Source organism: Tauraco erythrolophus, chromosome 4, assembly GCF_009769465.1.
Source record: "Tauraco erythrolophus isolate bTauEry1 chromosome 4, bTauEry1.pri, whole genome shotgun sequence".
NCBI lineage: Eukaryota > Metazoa > Chordata > Aves > Musophagiformes > Musophagidae > Tauraco > Tauraco erythrolophus.
In genome coordinates, this window is record NC_141468.1 from 81342231 (window position 1) to 81363257 (window position 21027).

At 38.3% G+C, this 21027-nt stretch overlaps 1 protein-coding gene across 1 annotated transcript; it reads left to right on the top strand.

Moving 5' to 3' along the window:
• The first annotated feature begins 1488 nt into the window (after positions 1–1488).
• LOC104374183 (solute carrier organic anion transporter family member 1C1) lies at positions 1489–20714 on the top strand. Its single transcript, XM_009980235.2, is given in 15 exon segments — positions 1489–1599; positions 2227–2368; positions 2475–2607; positions 3988–4118; positions 4319–4465; positions 9711–9809; positions 10603–10839; positions 12014–12178; positions 13520–13715; positions 16038–16203; positions 16778–16959; positions 18387–18451; positions 19605–19722; positions 20493–20590; positions 20593–20714. Coding segments are annotated over 15 exon segments (2112 nt in total).
• Positions 20715–21027: the final 313 nt, after the last annotated feature.

The following is a 21027-nucleotide window of genomic DNA, read 5'->3' on the forward strand; positions in this document are numbered from 1 at the left end:
CTTTTCATAGTCACTTTTGGTGGATCCTACTGCAGTAGGATTTGGAACTAAAAACTACGATATTTAAATTAGAATCCTTATGAGGCTTTATATCTCTTTATGAGACATTAGCGCCTATTCTCAATTAGTAGAAATAACTTCTGGAGGGATGTTGGGTTGCTAAGAAACTGTTATCCTTTCTGAGCATGAGTGGACACTTCTTAGGGAGTCCAAGTTGCTCCTGGGCCTCTTGCTTGGAAGAGCTGAGCTCTTCAGAGGAAGAGCATGACCTTTGTGGCTTAGCTCGGTATCCTGCCACAGCGTTAACACCCCAGTGTTGAAAATCCCTCATGACACTTAAGTGGCCTCTGCTTATGGGTCAGCTGGACTCTGGGGCCTGCAGGAGGGGAACTTTGAGCAATTTCCAGAGGAAATCAACAGAATGGGATATCTAAGATCCCACTGTCTTGGGGGTGAAAATGTTACAGGCCGGTTTCTCAACCTATATTCATCTAATACATATGCCAATGTATATTGGTGCTAAGTAATTGATTTTGGTACTACTGCGCCAGTTTTCCAACAGAGGAACTTGGCAATAGCTCTTTTTGACTTGTTATCATTCCAGATCTCTCTGTATTAGCTGGTTTGCCCTGGTCAACTTAATATACATCAACCAATGTAGCTAAGATGACTCCTTATATCTGAGCCAATTTTTAAATGGCAAACATTGTCATTTTCATTAAAATAGCTACATTTATCATCTGTCTTGCAGGAACTTGTGGAGACTTGTAGACTTAAAGATAGTAATTATTTGTTTCTTTTTATCAGTGCCCTCTTTTTCCCTAATACATTTTTACCTACCATATCTCTTACCCTGTTTTCTCCGCAGTCATAACTTGTGGTCTGATTCTACAAACATTTATCCAATGAATAGCATTACTCATAGGAGTGTTGACAGAATGGTGCAGAGTAGTGTTCAGTATTTCTGCAAATTCATAGATTGTGCAGTTAGAGAAAATCCTCGTAAATATAACATACTATCAGGACCATATTAGATCATAACAAAGGTCCATTTAGCCTGGAACAGTGATCAAAAGCAGATACCTAGAAGGCAGTATAAGAATTGGTTCAAGCATGGTGAAGATGTTTCTCTGACATACTCTTCTAGTCTCCAGCTGCCTAGGGACTTGCCTTCTCTACAAAGATCTCTAAACACTGTCAGCAAGTTGCCTCTAAATTTTCCATCTATCCAAGAAGGTCCTGAAGTCTTTTATACAGCAGATTTCACAAAGCAGGTGCACCAATCCTTAACTAATTCAATGACACTTTCAACACTCTTTAACATCCTTGCTGAAAAAAGGTGTCAATGTGTAGACATCTCAAGTAGTATCTCACCATCTAGCATGTCTGAAAAACATTGGAATCTTTATTCTTATGCAAATAATGGTTAATCATAGTGATATTTTCCGAACAGGAAAACCTACATATCTGATCTGGAGGAAGAAAACCATGGACAGCCCAGTCACCACTGGCCAACTTAAAGACAAGTCACTCTTCCAGGACAGTGATGGCAGTGCAGTTCCAGCCAAGAGCATGTGCCATAATTGTTCAAAGTTAAAGGTATGGAGAGGAGCCCTCACCACATATTTTCTCTGGAATATTGAAAATTACAATTTGAATTTCTACCAAAATTCAGGTAGTTCTGTATAACACTGTTTGACACTATGTGTGTTGGAAACAACACTCTTGGTTGTGATTCCAAGCACATAGAAATCAATAAATGTGTTCAGCTGTTAAAAAGTGAGGCCACATTTTACTAACGGGTAATTTAGAGGTATGCTATTGTCATAGTGATAGTTGCAGCTATGTCTTTATGTCTGTGGTTTTTAGAACAGGAGAAGTAGGAGTAATAAGACATGCCATAATAATAGTACCAGTAATGAACAACTATATGCTACAAGTTTTTCCTAAGGAATGAAACAGCTAAAACAGTATGTGGTAAAAAGGAAGAAGGTGCACACAGACAATGTCAACTTTATTTTTCTTTGCAGTAGAAGAGGCTTTGGAGGCCATACTGAAAAAGAAAGTAAAATCTTCTATTATAATGAAAACAATAAGAAGAATCTCTTCACAGAGGATTAGAACACAAAGCATTTGATTTCTGTGTTTCTTGAGTAGGGTGCTTAGGCATCCAGCCACGAAGAAAAAATTGTCTCTTTGCAAACTCAATTATTTTTCTCTCTTCAGATATTTCTTGCAGCTCTAGCTTTTTCCTTTTTTGCCAAAGGATTTTCTGGAAGCTACATGAAGAGCATGTCCAGTCAAATTGAAAGGAGATTTGAAATCTCATCATCAATTGTTGGCATTATTGATGGCAGCTTTGAGATAGGTATGTGTACTTTATTTGAAAGTGGATAAATACCGCTTCTTAATACATTTTACCCTTAAAAAATATCTTTTTGTAATTTAACTGGTTCTCTCTCCTGTTGATGCAGGTAACTTAATGGTAATGGTGTTGGTGAGCTACCTTGGACCAAGAGTTCATCGACCAAAAGTAATTGCTGTAGGATGTCTCATCATGTCCTTAGGAGCATTTTTGTCAGTGGTGCCTCAGTTTCTAATGGGACGGTAAATATGAAGAGTTTTCACATTGTGCGCTAACTTGACTATATGACGTGTTTTTTTAATCATACACCCAAGTTAAAACCTTGGCAATAGTAGTTTCTTCCAGATAACAGGAGGGTTTTAATAGGTGAGTTTTTTAGTATTGACTTGCCGATTTCCTCTCTGAAAGCTTTCCTCTTTCTACAGGTAAGTAAGACATATACATAAATAAGGATAAAGTGAGTTGAATTTTTCACTTGGGATGGATAAATATAGATACATTTTTTATTTTAGCTCTTCTGTTTTTCATACTTACATGAGCTGTAGTGAGTTCTTGATGGAAGAGTTTTCTTTTTCATGGTGGCTATTCATGATATGCTCTTAACAATTATGAAGAATTCGATCTCCACTGAACTCAGGGAAAATTAAACATCTAACTACCCCTTCACATCTAAGCTTTAGTGCTTACATGGCTGTCAGAAGCAGTTCATACCTCTCCAATCTTTCAGCATCCTTACTAATAGTAGTTGAAAGTAAACCCTCTCTGGCCCTCAGAAATTAAAATTTATTTGTGAGTCTTTAGTTCAAAGACCAATACCTGTGATAAGGAGGGTATTAAAAGAATGAAATCTGGGGATCATGATATGAAAAGTGGCTGCAGCCACTGCTCTGCTTGGGAACTTGCACTGCAGGGGACAACACAGGCCAGAAGCAGAGCAATGGAAATCTCTGATCTCAATCTCACAGCCAAGTTCTGAAGATAACCCGTTCTCCACAACACTGAGCAAAACCCAGTGACCGTGGGACCTCACTGTCATTCATCACAATATTAAAGGTTACTGCTTGATTGCACAATCAGAGGGAATATCTGCTCTCCATTTATCCCAATGTAGCATAAACGTACTCAAGCTGGCTTCAATTTTCTCAGCAGATTTGCTGTAGTAGCTCGCTGCCTAAATACAGACAAAATGACATGTGTTTTGCATCCTGTGTTAATCTCTTTATAGACACAGATAGTTTACTACTAGATTCTTATCTAGCTAATTTTAAACTAGCACAGAAATCTCTTCACATAGGTAAGAAACTGGTACCAGTATGGAAAAACATCAGCACAGACGGATGTGGATGGGCTCTGCCTCTGTCCTTCAGTCTAAAGAATGATGTCTTAAGTCCTGGCAGCAGCTTTTTTGCTCTTTAGCTTAAAAAAATTTGGGGGTTGGAATGGTCAGGACATTTTGAAAAGAATATGAAGATACCTATGTTTTTTTAAGTGAAAGCACTGAAAATGGATTGCCCCTCTGCTTTGCTTAACAAGAATGAGCATTTATGAACACAAGGCTCAAAGACATTTCCTGCAAAGCAGATTTTCGTGTGTCAGTTGTATTTTACATAGTTGTTTTCCAGTTATAATTATGAAAGGATAACTGTTACTGTGGACAACTCCTCTACAAGCGTATCAGCTTGCTCCCCAGCATGGTCTGAGGGCCATCCAGACACAGATGCTACAGAAACACCCAGTGCAATGAAAAACTTTGGTAAGTAAAAGCTCTGATGCTAGTTTCCCTTCTTACACACTCTCTTTTACTGCAAAGCAGTAAAACCCCTGTTAGAAATCATGATACATAAAACCCAACCCTATAATGATTGTAAAAACCCATATTTATATTATTTTTCTGTTGCAATAAAATATGGTCAGAATTATGTTCACAGAAATGTAAATGTTTATGGCCTGCAGGATGTGAGAAAACAACAAATTCCTATCTGTGGCTCTTTGTATTGATGGGGAACCTTTTACGTGGAATTGGGGAAGCACCAGTTATGCCACTGGGGGTTTCATATATTGATGATTTTTCTAAAGAAGAAAACTCAGCATTTTACATAGGTAATATGCAAATAAGTGATTTTTATGCTAAACATTCTTTCTTTAACATTTCTGTAGCAAAGCAAATACTCATCAAAAAAACTACAGTCTGCTCTATTCTGGATAATTTTTAGTTGTACCGAGACAAAAAAGCAATGCAAAAGAGAACTCATGTTTATTTTCGAAGGATATTTCCCAGATGCTCCTTTTGCTTTACTCAAATGGCTTCTGCTACACGTGCCAGTTTTCTCTGTGATGAAGAGAAGCATAGTCAAATGCTCAGTTCTCCAAATTGAGAAGCCGTATCTCTTATCTGACATATCGTCTTCAGTACCACAGCTTCAGATAAAACTATTCAGCTTCAGATAAAATTCTTCAGCTTCAGATAAAATTCACAGCACAGATAAAATTCTTCCTAATCGCTGTTTCACAGATAAGAGAATGATCTTTAATGTAAGAATCAGTAATGTAATCACAGTAATGTAAACATGTTTCAGAAGCTTTTATCTGACTTTTTGAATCTTACACGCAGCACGCTTCTTAATGAAAGCTTTTTAAGTCACTAGTTGCCAAAGGAAAAACCAAACCCCTGCCAGGGTGCTGTAACAATTTCCTTGTAATTGGGATTTTGTTGTTGTTTTGGTGGAAGATAGCCTGTTGCCCAAGACAGAAAGGCTTACACCCAAGCTAATTAATTTATTGCCAAACTTATTTAATAGCCTGGAGTGTTTCTGTGGCTGAAGGAGGTCAAAACTGCTGTTTGAAGTAAACTTAGTGAAGTTGAGCTGGTCATATAGTGAGACAGTTTCAGGAAGAGCTCAGTATGTAATGCTACAAGGTAATGCTATTGCAAATGTCTTCATTTGGGGATGAGGAAATCTGCAGGTTGACAAAAGTATTGTGAAGGGAGCTGACAAAAACAAAAGTTCCACTCAGCAGTTATCCAAAATATTTGTAATTTCCTCTGAGCTTCTGATTAAAGGTATTTTTAAAAGTTCAGCTGGAATATTTTCTTGTCAGAATCTAATCTAGGAGAGATTGCACCAGGTTGGGGACTACTAGAGAAGTGAGATTAAAAATGTAAAGTAGACACAGAGAATAGTATGGATTCAAACAAAATGAAAATTTGTTTGGGCGTGCAAGTGAAATAAAGTATTTACAGAGTATTAAAATATTTCATTTTAATATTCTAAATAGCAATTTCCAGTCTCTTATTCCATTTTGATGGACTGGACCAATTTGAAAAAAAAGGTGAATGCTGAAATAGTCTTTTTCATAGAGCTGGAATTCCTTTCCTTGACCAACGTTGATTCTTTTCCATATTTGATATTTTTATCAGTTGACTGAATCAATTTATGAGCAGTTTTTCTGTAAAATAAAAAAAGTCCTATAATAAAAAAGTCAGTCAAGCCTTGCTGATGAATTTTGACCACTGATCTCATTATTTGACCCTGAGCAAGAAGTTTCACCTTCCTGTCTCTTCTTTTTCTCTTGACCTTAGATGTTTTGTTGAATAAGAACATAAGTTATTTTGAGGCAGAGACAGATTTTTATTAAGTGTCAATGGAATACATTATTAAATGTCAATAGAATGCATTAAAATCTTTTTGGCAGAGTTGTGGTGCTAATGATAATTTACAGCAATAAAACCAGAGTTGCCACAAGAAGGAACTGAGAAGGAAAAAAACAGCATTTTTTTTTGTTAAGCTGTTTTACAGAATTTAGTAGATCGTAGCTTTTCTGTAGAACTCTGCGAGATAAGAAATTGATTTTTTTCACCCAGGAAATGCTATAGTTTTCAAACTGAGTTTTACAGAATCTTTTTAATTTGTGTAGTTCCACCAGGCCATCAACATTGTCCTGAGGTGGTACACTGCACTGTGCATCATATACAGTCCTGAAAAGCTCCTCCGTGTAGAGTCACTACACAGTATGACTGTAAGGTATAATGATCTGACCCTCTGGTGTCTAAATGCAATTAACATTTGTCAAGAAACAGGAATACCAAGATCTCAGTGGTTTGCTTTGTTCTGAGGGGAAGCCTCTGGAGTCACCTTTGAGGCCCACTGCTCTGACTGAGAGGTTATTTCATAAATACTCCCACACGCTAGGCGTCTAATTTTTTCAGATATTTTATGGTCTTCAGATGTTTCAGTTCTGTTTAGGCGCCCATAGAAGAGTTGCCAACATACGTATAAGGGTTTCACCTGTACTAATAAATTTTCAGTAACCAATTTTATAAGATTAATTTCTTATCTTATCTTACTTGAAACTGAATGTTGACACGGTTATTTAAAGCCATTAGACTTATCATCTAAGATCAGTAATAGACAATCAATGATATTTAATAAGTACTTCACTTCCATGGATTTATCACCAAAGCAGAGGCTTTGAATGAATGAAATTTCATCATTGAGTTCAGCACTAGCATATAATCTTTCATCTATTGAACCCATGGCTTCAATAGAAACATATCTGAAGCCAAAGTATGTTGTAAATTTTAAGTATCTGTTACATGCTAAATTACTTGTCAATACAAGGGTTTGGCTGAGCTATGTCAACATGCAGTAGCTGATTAACTGGTAAGTCTGCATGATTTACTCTTCGTGGTTTAGTCTGTCTGTTAATTACAAAGTATAAATATTACAAAGCAAAAATATGCTAAGAAAATAACACCATGAACTTATTTGGTTTGGTTTTATCACAATACGTGAATATTATCTTAGTGAAGTTATTGAATTTAAAGGATATGAAATCTAATTTAAAAACTATGCATATCCAAAATTATTGCACATATATTTCTTAGTTTATCTGATAGCTTATGGTATCTTAAAGAAATATGCTGCCTACAATATACAAAGCCATTGTTACAGATGTGCTGGGTTTTATCTTTTTGTTTTAGAAATTTGCCACTGAGAATTTGAACTTTGGAGATGAGCTTGCATAGTTCTGAGTAGTAAGTTCTGCTTTAGACTCACTGATAAATAAACATAAAGAGTTAATTCCTGGCTTCTAGTGTCAAAATCCTGACTCTACCGAAGTTGGTAATTTTGGAAGCATCAGAATTTAGTCTAAAAGGCCAGATCTTCCAATGAAGTAAAATGAGAGAACTAAAGAAAAGCAATATGCAATTGGAGCAATGAAGCAAAGATGAAAAATTATATGGTTAAAATATGCTGTAAGAATTTATTACAGAAACCCTTTGTCATAAGCTGAGTAATCACTATAGTTAGAAGAGAGCTTGTAAAACCAACCGGAGAAAAATCTCTGCAGTAGAACACTGTAGGATTTACAGAGCATAAAGTTGAATGTGAGCAAGAACTGACAGACATTTGGTCAAGAATTCATTTTTTTCTGATAGAATTAAGCCTTCTGTAACTTTGAACAGCTCCCAGGTGGCAGTTCCCTGCTAGAATTCACTGAACTTTTCTGGAAACTGTTACCCCCTCACAACTAAACTCAACAGATCAAAACAAGTGGCAAGGGAACATGAGGACCTGTGCTTGTGTTATTTTGAGGACATTTTTATTTTATGTTGATTGCTAGCTGTGGTCACCAAAATCAAATTGTGCAGTATTTACATACCCAGTCAGCAAAATGCAGTCCTACCTTCCTAGGTTTCTGCTAGTCTTCACAGCTTATTCATTTTCTCCTAGGGGCATCCCACCTTGTCTGATCCCATGTTATCTCCTTCATAAGCAGAGAGAGTGGGAAACGGAAGCCCCAGTGAGAAGAGCAGCAAAACTGAAAGCTGCTTTTAAAGAGGTCATTACTTATCACTAGATTTCTTGATTTTTTTTTACAGCTGCATAAGTAGGTATTAACAGTTGGCTGATTTGCTCATTCTGGTGCTGAATGACTCAACAAAGATTCTGTGTAATGAACTTTGATCACACACAGGCACACTTGTATCTCCTTGTTGCCTACTGAAAATATTCTTCATGATCACACAATTTTATTGTCCCTGTCATGCTAATATGCCTCCAAACTGCAAAGATATTCCTTCTTATATGCACATCATCAGATAAACTACTGCTACTTAAAATTGAACTAGGAACCTGAACATATAGTACAGGGAAAAGTCATGACTTCTACAGTCCCAGAACACCATGCAAGCTGTAAATAGAGTTGCAGGTAGACTTATGATACCTCCAACAGGATTAGAGTTGTATGTTGAGTTAACCACCACAAGCTGAACAATGCAACTACAGAAATCTGAGGAGAGCTGAAGGGAGGAGGAGGTGATGGGGGATAGGTATAGGAGTAGGTATAAGACCATATAAAAGTATATTAGCTATTATTTCTATGGATAGGTATAAGAATAGGCCTAAGACTACGTAAGATTCTGGAATAGATAGCTCTGTGAAATGTTAGAAGTTATCAAATACTAATCCCTGCTTTGAAATACTACCCAAAAAGAAGGCCAGTAAGAGAGACAAAATAAATGATGGCAAGGTTGTAACTCGTGACCCGTGGGGAGAAAAACAGACAAAGAGGAGAGATAAGGACTAAGAAGAACTAACATTTGTCTTCAAACAATAACAAGTAGGAGACAACCAGGTGTCCATTCAAGGCCAGGCCAGGCTGGGGAACAGTTTGGCTCTGCAAGCCCAGCCAAAACAGGAATTTTAGGGAAGAAGTGAAAACACACAGCGAGGAAGACCTACGGCCTTCATCCCAAAGACCCCTGCCCACGACCACCAGGAGGCATGTCAAGGAGGAGCCTGAGGTCGATCCTGAGGCAGGGCCTATGGAAATGATCTCCTGGGAGAGACTGCCCTTTTGGGGAGGGGGTTATGAGTATGTCTGTATAAACACAAGAAAACTGCTATGGCAGGTGTGCACATTTCTGGCAGAGCAATCCTCCGTGCACCCAGTGCTGCAAGAAACATACCTACTTTACAACTCTCCGAGTTGTGGAGTCTCTTTCCGCACTTCAGAGGGATAAAAAGCATTGCAACGTTATTCCCTTTCTTCCTCTTCCTTCCAAGACACCAATCTTGTCAATGAAATGCATGCGGGGGTCCACGTGAGACCGTGCTCGCTTCAGCACAGCCCCATGTGGGTGAAGGAGCCTGCTTCTAAACGGCAGCCAGTGCCTTGGCAGCTTATGGCTTATTTTCTTCCTGCTCAGAAGCGTCCCATTAGATGTCCTCTAATGGCCCGTGCTCCTCTTCTGTCTCCTTTCCTTGCCCTCAGAGGAGGAGACGTGCTTGTCCGCACAGCATTTTACTCACTCTCCTGTGCTGCCTCCCTTCTCTTACAGGCTTGGTGAGATCCTCGGGGATGTTTGGGCCAACCCTGGGCTTCCTGCTTGGATCTTTCTGTGCCAGCCTCTGGGTTGACATTGGCATTGTGGATGTTGGTAAGAGACAGTGGGATAGTGCATTAACTGAGAAGATGGCTGCGTGTAGGAACCCGTATGCTGAGAAGCAACTTCCCAGCTTACTGCTCCAAAAAGAGGGGCTCTCTAGACAGTTTTTCCTACTCAAAATCTGGTGTTATTTACATTTTAGTATCTGCAGCATTATAGTGTGACTGGAATAGTCCTTGATGCAAGAATCCTACCCACACTGCAGAAAAATTTTGCACCTTCTTATGCTTGTGCATGCAGTAGTTAAACCCTTGCTTCGCAGCTGAGAACAAATGAGGAAATGAAAGGCCATGCCCACATTGAGGGAATGGTGGAAGGCCTTTGCTCGTAGATGTTTTCAATACTTGGCAAAATTTATGTTCTCTTAAAAAAGTAGACAACAAAGATCCATATGAAAACTCATTTCATTGTTCAAATCGCTTTCAAGTCTCAAATCCCAGGGAAAATTTGAGGAACTTCAAGGAGAAACTGCTGAGTTTGAGGACAGAAGACGGAGGGGACAGTGGGAAACTGAGAAAGGGGAGTTCTTTATGGGTGGTAAAAGACACATTCCCACAGAAAGTTTTGGAAGATTGTGGCAAGGAAATGCCACTATGAGTCTAAATGGAGACATCTACTTTTGACTGCAGGGGACTGCTTTGATACAAGCTGTGTTTCAATTCTTACTATGAAATATAAATCTCCTCTGTTCTGGTCTTTAAAGAATATTTATAAGGATACTATAGTAAATTTAATTGCTCTGCATGATATTTAATCTATTTTCCTGTCTTTCTGTATTTTATAGATGCCATCAGTATAAATCCTAAGGATACTCGCTGGGTTGGTGCCTGGTGGCTTGGATTGCTTATCTGTGGAGTAGTGAACTTCATTGCTTCATTGCCTTTCTGGTTTTTGCCTTACTCCTTACCAAAAGAAGGAGACAATGAAAAGCTGAAGATTAGTCATTTGCCTGTTCAAGGAGATCACTGTAAAACAGACCCTCCAGCTCAGCCACAGTTAAGGTTCTCAGAGGCAGTAAAAGGTGAAAGATTATTGCCCAAATGTTTGCATGTGAATTCTCTCTCATGGGTTCATTCTCAACTGAGCATGGATTTGCACAACCCTCAGTAAAACACATTTCTGCAGTGCAAATGATGGCCAAAAATGCTGTCTTTAATTTGTAGTATTATAATTACATGCTAAGGGTGTGTTTCAATCCTTTCCTTATGTCAGACATCTGGAAAAATGTCATACTGTTGCTTTGAGCACAAGGAATTCTCAGTTCAGCACAGTAGTTGTCATATGACATATTGCAGCTATAATCTCATGATTATGAAGGAAGACTGGGGATAACATCCCATCTCTCATTAATGACCAATCCACAGCTGGCAGGTTACTCTTTCACTGATGCCAATGTATGGGAGGGAAACATGGGACTAAGTACTACATTAGCTGTTGGAGGGCTTTCACTGGATTCATAGCTCAGCGAATGTGTATGAGCTCAGCGATGCTAAATTAACCTCCTATAGGCAACATCAGACCCAACTACCCATTGTTAGATTTCCCCAAGGGTTTTATTTATATGTATGCATGCAAGTGCACCCCTTAGTGGCTACAGTGTATGTGTTTTGAACTCTCGTGTTTTAGACAAGCATACCAACGGCCAGACTACAGTCTAAAGGCAGGTTTTTGTCTTCACTTTAATTTCATGGATTTAGATACTCTAATCAAGGGTCTCAGGAAAGATTCCAGCCTTTAGCTGAATCAGGTGCTCTTTTTCTCCAAATATCAGCCTCGTGTGGGGCTCTTGTGTGGTTTGTTGAAGGCTCATGCTTTAGACACCAAAATTTTCACTTGGAACATTACGGAGAGTCTTAATGCTCCTCTAGAGTCACTCTCCTATACAGGATTTGAGAATTAGTGTTGCAAGCTTTAATGCCTTTAATGAATAGTCCTGTGTCACACATGAGATATTTTAGGATTTCTGATTCCCAGTTGAGCATCCACTGTGACATTCAGCCTTGATGCCCCTTTAAGTCATGTGTTGGCAGTGAGGAAAACTCTCACTTGAGCAAGCATATGTTTTGATAGGCAAAGAATTATAGCCTGCAACACAGCCGATAATTAAATCAAAGTTAGTATTATGATGTAAAAGATGTCAAAACAACTCTTCTCTATGTTTAGCAGAGTGTACAGCATATACTTCTCCATTACAGATTTCTTCCCAGCTCTGAATAAGCTGTTTGGAAATCCAATTTTCCTGGTGTTCATCTTCCTCACTATTCTGCAGTACAATTCTCTTGTTGGGTTGATAACCTATGAGACAAAGTTTATGGAGCAGCAATTTAATGTATCAGTGGCAAGAGCCATCTTTCTAATCGGTAGGTAACTGTCCTTTTAAATTCCAATGTCAAAAAGGAAGCTTTTCTTTGTTATTTTGCCTTCTTTTTTAGAAGGAGCTTCTGTGACCTTTTTTTCGTTAAAAAAGTATGCAGTGATTTATTAATTTTCCTACTGTATTTTGAAAATGGATGTTAATTTTAGTGTTAATTTTCCTGGTATTCCTAATTTAGTGAGCTAGATGATTAGAACTGGGTAGATTTTTTTTGGCTGAAGTTTTTTTCAGAGTGAGATTTGTGTTACGAATGTGTCTGATTATGTGAACAAAAACTGCACATAAACTGCAACTAAGTAAAAATTCAAAGAAAAACATTACATTTAGAAAATGTCTAATGACGTGATTTTCATTTTCAGAATAACATCTCAGTATAAACATTCTTCTGTTTTGTTTACAAACACAATTTTTATAAGTAAAAACAAAAATGTAAAATTTTGAGTAATTTCATTCCGCTCACAGTTCTTTTTCTATTTGTCAATTCCCGCAAAAATAAGTTCTTTGTACTGTTCTACAAAAAAAGAAATCTGAAATTGTATTAATCTTACAGTGATTAATGTGGTCTCATAACCTGGCAAGAAAACTAGGGTATTTGAGGTCATTGCAAAATTGATATTTCACTACTTTAATCTGAAGGCAGCCTGCTTTGCTGTGAGTCAGGTACAAATGTGGGAATAACTTTCTTTTTCCTATGTAGTTTTGGATGAAGGGAAAGTTTTACAAAAACCCAACCAAACAAAAAAAACCACACAGAGAAAGGCAAACCCCTCACAATAAAACCTTGTGAAATTTCCCTATTTAGCATGTAAATATCAGGGCTGGAGTTTGTGAAATGATGAACAGATTAAACCTAAATGCAAATCTTTCCATGATTCACTTTCAGAGCAAAATGGAATCCAACGCAAAATCAAATGCTGCTTCCTTTCATGTTTCTTTTTGGAAGTGTTTTTTTCTGTAACTTTCAGAAAGTTTAATGTTTTACTTTAGACGAAGAAGTAACCATGAACTAAGACTAATCTCATTTGCTCCAGTTTCTAACAGCCATCTGTATAGATTTTCCTATACCAGTAAGCATACAGACATCAATACAGCAAAATGCAGGGAATATCGAATAACTAAGCTTTTTAAAGTCATAACATGACTTGAAAAAAAATGAGGAAGTAAGCAAAATTACTTAAAGGTAATAAAGAGTCTTAGAACCTCAAAGCATCAGTCTGAAAATAGGTCAGTATCAGATATTTTTGGAAACTGCTAGAACCACATATTTGTTCAAAAAGGGTCGATGCAAGTGACAGCACTTAACGATTTTGTTGCCTTCTATTTACAGGTGTGATACTTTTACCAGTCACAATTCTGGGGATGTTTCTAGGAGGCTTTCTGATCAAGAAATTCAGACTTCACATAACGGAAATGGCAAAGTTTGCATGCATCACATTTATAGTAGCATATTTGTTAAACCTCTTGTACTTTACGTGCAGCTGTGATGTGCTTCAGGTGGCCGGTCTAACAGTGCCCTACTCTGGGTTTGTATCCCTTTGAGTTTGTTTTAGTTGTGTCATTTGTCACAGTTGCTTCCTGCCTTGTGCAGAACATGGTGCAAGCACCTGTATTCCTCTACTTTCAATGTCTAATCTGGGTTTGTAACCTCATCTGGGCTACAAACTTTCTACTCTTGGAAACATTTTGATTTTTAATTTGGATCAATCATGAAATGTGACTTTTCTGTTGATTTACTGTAGCATATTGCTATATCTTTTTCTTAAAAACCAATAATATATATGTGTGTTTAAAGACAATAAATTTTTATTGAAACTGGTCTGTATAAGGTAATCTGCTACTGTCAAACAATGTGGTTTCAGCTACAGTGGAGCGACTGTGATTATATAATTTACTGCTCCCTTGGTGATGATACACACAAGAAAATCCTTGTCAGGCTGAAATGATACCTAGTGTTGGCAATGTGCAGAATACCTCGATTTTGTTTTTCAAATTTACTTTCAACTGGACATTTCTTTTTCTAAATTTTTTATTGCTGGCTATTGACAATATACCTCTATATTCTGGCAAATCAATAATTAAGTGAATTTAAGGAAGCTGACCACTGGCAATTGAAATTTTTATATTCTATTTCAGAGCTTTAATTTAAAGCTGTTCTCCTCCTACCATGTAGAGAGTGGAATGTAAAAAAAAAAGAGTTGAAAGTGGCTGCCTTGTTGTCCCCCAATGGCTTTAACTCTAGAAGGAATCGTCTTGTAGATCAGTACTTACCAGCCGGCATGGGGAGTTACCAGCATCCCTTGATATTTGGAACTGCTGACCTGCGTGAGGCAGAAAGTGGTCGTGTCAGTAGTGTGTGCTGCCCAAACAGATGTTCCCCTTCCCTTACCAGGACCATGGTCATGCTTTCTTGAGAATGTTATGCTGATTCTAGCAGCCTGCTACAATTGCCTACTGTTTAAATTTAGCTCAGTCTGGTCCAACAAATTTCAAGGGATTTTAAAGGATTAAACTGTATCCAGCAGGGCTTGCTAGATTTTCAGTTCACACAGAAGCTCAGTCCTGTGTTTTTTGAAACTGAGCCTATCTTCAGGGAAATAGCTAAGTTGTCTTGGCAAACTTGATAGCCATTTCAGCTTTGAGGTTAGTTACACAAAAGATGTCAGAGGTTTGTGCAGTAGAGATAGCTCTGGTTGAGGGCAAAGTCTGATATTATAGAGTGAATTAAAAATAAGCAGAAACCTCAACATAGCAAATACTGAAAGAGCAATTGCAGTTTCTCCAGGACAGCTGAGACTGGAGTATCTAGCATGTGCTAAGATTATTCTGGTTAAGTGAGTCGTGTGCTGTTTTACCAATTTAACAATTTGTAGCTTGAATATGAGCAACAGCCTAACCAGGGCTAAACCCTTCGGTTATTTTCCCTTCTAAAAGACTTAGGAGAAATGTAGCCCCGCCTTGAGTTGTGTTTTGGATTGAGAGGTTGGGAGGAAAAAAAGGCAAATTTTGAACACTTTTTCCTTTATATTGTGAGTCACTTCAAGGCAGGAGTGATTTGTAGATGGTGGATTCCTAACACTTTCTGAAGATTGAGCCCTGTTACCATGCCCTCAGAGTTGCTGTCATTTTTTAAATTCTTCATGCTAATTGTCATCTGCTTAGTTTAGTTCATTGTGGCCTGAGTTTGATGTTTCTTACAGAAATGTTGGTAAAGGTGGAAGCTATGAAACTCCATGATAATATAAAACAAGGAATGAGACCTGATTAAGAAATGAGGCTCAAGCCTGTCCCAGGTGCAGGGCTGCTACTGGATACTATTGCAGCTGAGACAGAAGCAGCACTTCTCACTCAGGCTCATGCAACTTTCATTGCCGCTAGCTGCCTCTGATCAGTGAAAAAACGCCAAGGAAGTCTTGCTGTTGGAATATCATGTAGTTTTATATCAACACTTCTAGCACATATATGATATGACACCTACTGCTAAGAAGCACGACCAGTCTACAGGTGATAAGAGATTCTAAGTATGATTTTCTTTTTCTTGTATTGAAATTTCAAATGCAAAAGTAATACCAAATATTCCCTCTCAGCCAAGAATACTGAGTTTGTGAGTTCCGTGCCTTTTCAGCAACAACCTATAAAAACGTTATGCTTAAGGAAAAATCTCAAGAGAGCTTTGTTTTAGATTAAATTAGCTTAGTTTCCATATGACAACTTCACTATTGGATGGTAGCAGATATGTGTCCATATTTATTGCTTCACTTGCTCCACATTTTCCTGCCTACTCCCTGTTATTTTGTTTGACTATATAATTCAACTAAATTTTTTTACTTATTTCTGTTTTCCTCCAGTTTAAAGCATCTTTCCTCCTTCAAAACCAGCTTCATGGCCAGTTGCAACACTGACTGTGGCTGCAAGCTGGATCATTGGGACCCTGTATGTGGGGATAATGGGATCACTTACATGACAGCCTGCTTTGCCGGATGTAAATCATCAACTGGGATGGGAAAGAATATGGTAAGTATATAGGTGGATAGATGATTATAGCAATATTTTCAGGCTGATATCTATATATCCAAGCAATATTCTCTTGCTTCACTTCAGGGGAATTAGCTTACAAATCCATGTCTCCTGCTGACTTCAAAGACTATGAAACAACCCACTCTCAATCCAGCGCCAAATGCTGTTTTAGAAACATAACAATAGCTATGTATAATTGCATTGTTGGGCCATTTCTGTATTTTTATTTTTACTCATCTACTCCATGGGATGCTTGAGCAGAATGGCTGGATAACAGTTCACATCTGAATTTTATATCTTTGATCCATTTTAAGCATACACAATGCACCTTCTGTCCTAGCTATGGCATGCCTGAAACTAGAGTTGCAGCTGCTTTCTGTCTCTGGAGCAGCTCAGAGTGGCTGAAGCATACCAATGAACTTGGCCATCAGTCTGCAAAGATGATTCGGGCTGTTCTTTCAGCATAAACAACAGCCTGCCTGTTAGGTGAAGTAAAAATCTAGCTAGTAAAATAGCTTTGTGCCACTGAATTCTGATTAAATAAAATCTTTTTCTCATTTTCTCCTTTCAGGTGTTTCACAATTGCAGCTGTGTGGAAGGACAAGGACATGGACTTGGCAATTCCTCTGCAGTTTTGGGACAATGCCAAAGAGAAAGCTGTACCAAAGCATTTCCCTACTTTTTAGCGTTACAGACTGCATGTGCGTTTATTTTAGCCTTAGGAGGCACTCCTACATACATGATTATGTTCAGGTGAAATACTTTACCTTACCTTGCCCATAAAGCTCAGGGAAAGAGAAATAGAATATAGTATCTGTTTTATTTTTCCTCTTGTGAGGAATGGCATGTTGATCAAATTGGGGCTTTGAGTCTTTGTCTGTACTCTGAAATCCAGCTCTGTTCAGAGGCACAGCAAAAAGCCTGTCCACCAATATAATTCCAATTTAAGACTCAGTAGATTGCTGCGGAAATGGGTGGGCCTTATGCTGTTCCCAAACATTAGTTTTCACTTCCAATGACGTTTTTAACACAGCAATGAACTTGAAAACTGCTGTGGTGCTAAGGCATATCCAAGGTGACTATGCCGTTCACATTACTCAGGAGAAAAACATGCACTTTTGTTAAGCCTTGTTGCCTCAGAATGTTTTCTGTGCTGTGAGAAGTCCAATACTCCCATTTTTTGTCAACCTGGTATAACCAGACCTATGTCAGCAGTGAAAATTTTTTCATTTTTATTCCTTCAGTTGTAAAGCAGCACTGTTATTTTATACTCAGAAGAAAAGACAATGTTCTGTGCCGTTCATGTGGAAGTTTCTTTCCACTCATGCTCACAGGTGAATTGCAATCTTCGGCAGTCAGTGCACATGACTAGATAACTCTCTTAGCTAAGCTGCTGATTCATCTGCAATATTTCTAAGTGCAGCTGTTCTTACCGCATGCCTGGATTATGGCCAAGGCAAACTTTGCTGGGCAAAGTTTTCAAAATACTAATGTGTGTAATGAGAAACGTTTCATGTTAATGCTGAAAAGACCATATTCTGATATATGAACTCTGGCTCAGGATACAGGCTGGCTGCATCAAGTCCCTCCTGCCCCTATGCCAGCTCAGTACTCCCCTGTGCTTTTTGTGACTTCTTCCGGTTCACCTGATGGACACAGGATGTTTCTCCACTGGTAGGAATGAGGTGCCTTAGTAGCCAGGTAACTCATGTTCACTGTCTCTCTGTAAAAGGCAAGAGGCAGAGGTGGGTTTTACCTGCATGTATCTGCACACCCTTGATCCCTCCATTCACCACTACACAACACAGTCCCTTCTAAAGCAAGACAGCTTCTTGGAGCATAACTTATGAACATAGAGTGCCTAGTTTTAGTGAGTTCACTTTAATTTTTCCATGAATTCTCTCCCAAAAGTCTTTACAATCTGTTCTCATTGGTCCAAGATCAGTTTCTGTAGAGTCTCCCGTTTATTTCAATGACAATCCATCCACTGAAGTAGATGGGAGAAGGCTCTATCTCTGAATTTTAACTTTGGTAAATGCTTTCAATTATGGTTTGGGTGAGCTATGCTAGGTAAGTCACAATACTCTTGTAGTGGAGCATGTGCAGATGTTCACAGGATGGTTATAGCTATGTTATTCTATTGTTCCCCAAAACAATGTACTCTTTTGTTTCCTTTTTAGATCTGTTTCCCCAGACTTGAAATCCTTTGCCGTTGGGCTTGAAACATTAGGTGGTAGAATACTAGGTAAAACTTCATTTCTTTGTGGGATTCAAGTAGGTAGTCAAGAAGTAGACCAAAGCTAGCCAGTGCAATGCCCTTGCTCTAGATGAGAAGAGAAATCTTCCATATTTTTTATTTGTAATCAGACTGTGCATTTCAAAATGTTTGGAGGTGCTTGCTACATGTTTCCTGGTACTTAATTACATATTATGGTTATCTCTTCAGAATTGTTTCTATGCAACAAAGGAATAAGGCAGAGGAAGGAAATTGCTGTGTACTTTGAGGGTTGTTTTGACTCATGGACAAAATCACCTGAGCTTGATCAACCTGGTTGTCCTTGACACCTATGTTCTCTTTTGCTGACCATTTTTCACTTAGAGCTATAATGTACTCAACCTTTCATTTTATTTCTACTGTTGATCTGCAACAAATAATCAGCCAAGTCTTTGGACATGTAGTCTGCCCTGCCTCTAGCAAGCCTTGCTTTATCTTCATTTGTTTTTTTCATTTTTGAAGTCTGCCCCACACAGAAAAGCCCAAGTAGTCATTTAGATCTGTCTCCTAATCTCTATATTTTAGCTGAATGCTGCAGAGAATCAATCTTGTGCTTTTATAAAACAGTTTTCTTCACAAAACTGCACATTTTCCCTGAAACAGCTTACTGTTTATAGTAAGGCATTTAAGGCATTGTGACAGTCTAAAAGGAATTCTTTCAGTACTACACAAGTAATAAACTTATTAACTAGTTCGTTTTGATCAAGTGCACTTAGCCAACCATTTTTAATGGCAAACTTGTGTAATACCTGAATAGATACCTTGGTATACATAAATATTAATATGTCATGGCATGTAATGCCACACCTGGGACTGAAAAGGATGTGTTGGTTATACTGTTTCTTTAAACAACAGAAGGTATAATTCTAATAAAATAGAATTACTAACATTTCCCTCGCTGGATATAATAATGCTACAATCTTCCATCCTTTCAGCTCCCTTTAGGTACTTGCTTAAATATTTTCACAAATCTTGGAATATCAAAGCTAGAGCTGGATCTTTAGCTTCATTTTATGCAGCCATAATTCAGAAACACTGAGATTCATTTCCTCATTTCTTTACCATGACATTAAATGTGGAGATTTTAATGTCCGAAGTCACGTAATAAGAATTTTCTTTGCAGGAGGACTGCCAGCTCCTATCTATTTTGGTGCCTTGATAGACGAGACCTGCTTGAAATGGGGGACAAAAAACTGTGGGGGATCTGGATCTTGCCGGGTATACGACACAAAAGCATTCAGGTAAGATCAAATCTTCAGTAAGGGGTTGAGAATTTGGTTTCTGAGGCAGCTTTGGGCACCAAGGAATACTTTGCTCGTGACACCTGCTAATTGACTGATTACGATAATAAAAGCACCAAAACTCCGTATTTTGATGACCTTAATAGACCAAATAAGCCAAATAATTTTGATCCAGTGTGACATATGTCATTGCAGTACACTTCCTTACATCACCAGAATTAGTTCCTTTATTGAAGTCTTAGTGCACTGAATAACTGCAATGCTCTGGCTTTGTAGGAGACTCAACAACCATGGAGTTAAGTGTGGCACTGAGATGCTTTTCATCATCCCTCATTTCTCTGCTTTTGAATGTATAAGACACCTCAAAAAATCCACTTGGAGAGGAGATCCAAATGGCTGGTGGTGCATGGACAGCTGTGGCCAGGACCACTGAGTGCTGCCAGTGAGGGGCTGGGGGAAGGCTGGGACAACTGGCAAAAAGCCCCAGCTGGTGCAGCTCCTCCTGTTCCAGCCCTAAAACATACTCTGCTGAATGGGAGCACTCTTCAAAGAGGAGGCATTTCTGCTAGGAATATAGGACCTGATTAGAACCTGCCTGGGGCTAAATATCGTGATTGTTTGCTTGTCTATTATTTCTCAAAATGTAGGGCGATACCTGGCTGAGACTAGATGATTTTGGCAAAGTGTATTTGATATCTTACTTGGTTCCACTCAGAATTGGCAGGCTTTAATAATATAAATATATTTTGTTGCCTTTTTTATTTTTCTAGAAATGTCTATCTTGGCCTCATTGCAGGACTACGGGCAGGATGCTGTCTCTTATACATAGTGCTTTCTGTTTTAATAATGAAACGCTTCAAACAAGATGGCAAGAGATGACAGACATTAAAAATAGAGACAGATCAACCAGCAAAGAGCCAGTTACTGCCGACAAAAAAGAAATTCTTCCTGGTTCAAGAACCCTAGAGGAGAGTGAGGAAACTTTTATGTAAAAAAGAAACAATGTCTTTCCATAACTTCATCTATGCTCAGTTTTTCTAAGCACAATAGGAGTCTGTTGAATTACTGACTTCAACACCTAGTTTACATTTTGGGGTTCAAAAATATATTGAAACATCGACTTTTAATTTGCTTCACCCTATCTTCTTACTCTCCTCATCTGAAACATGATAGGTAGTTTCTCTGGGTTTTTTTTTTTTTTGGAGGTGGCATTTTTATCCTAATGAACTCTTCATTTTTACCACATGTATATAAATTTCCAGTTTTGTTTAAGGAATTTCCAGTAAGCCTTGAAATACAGTGCTG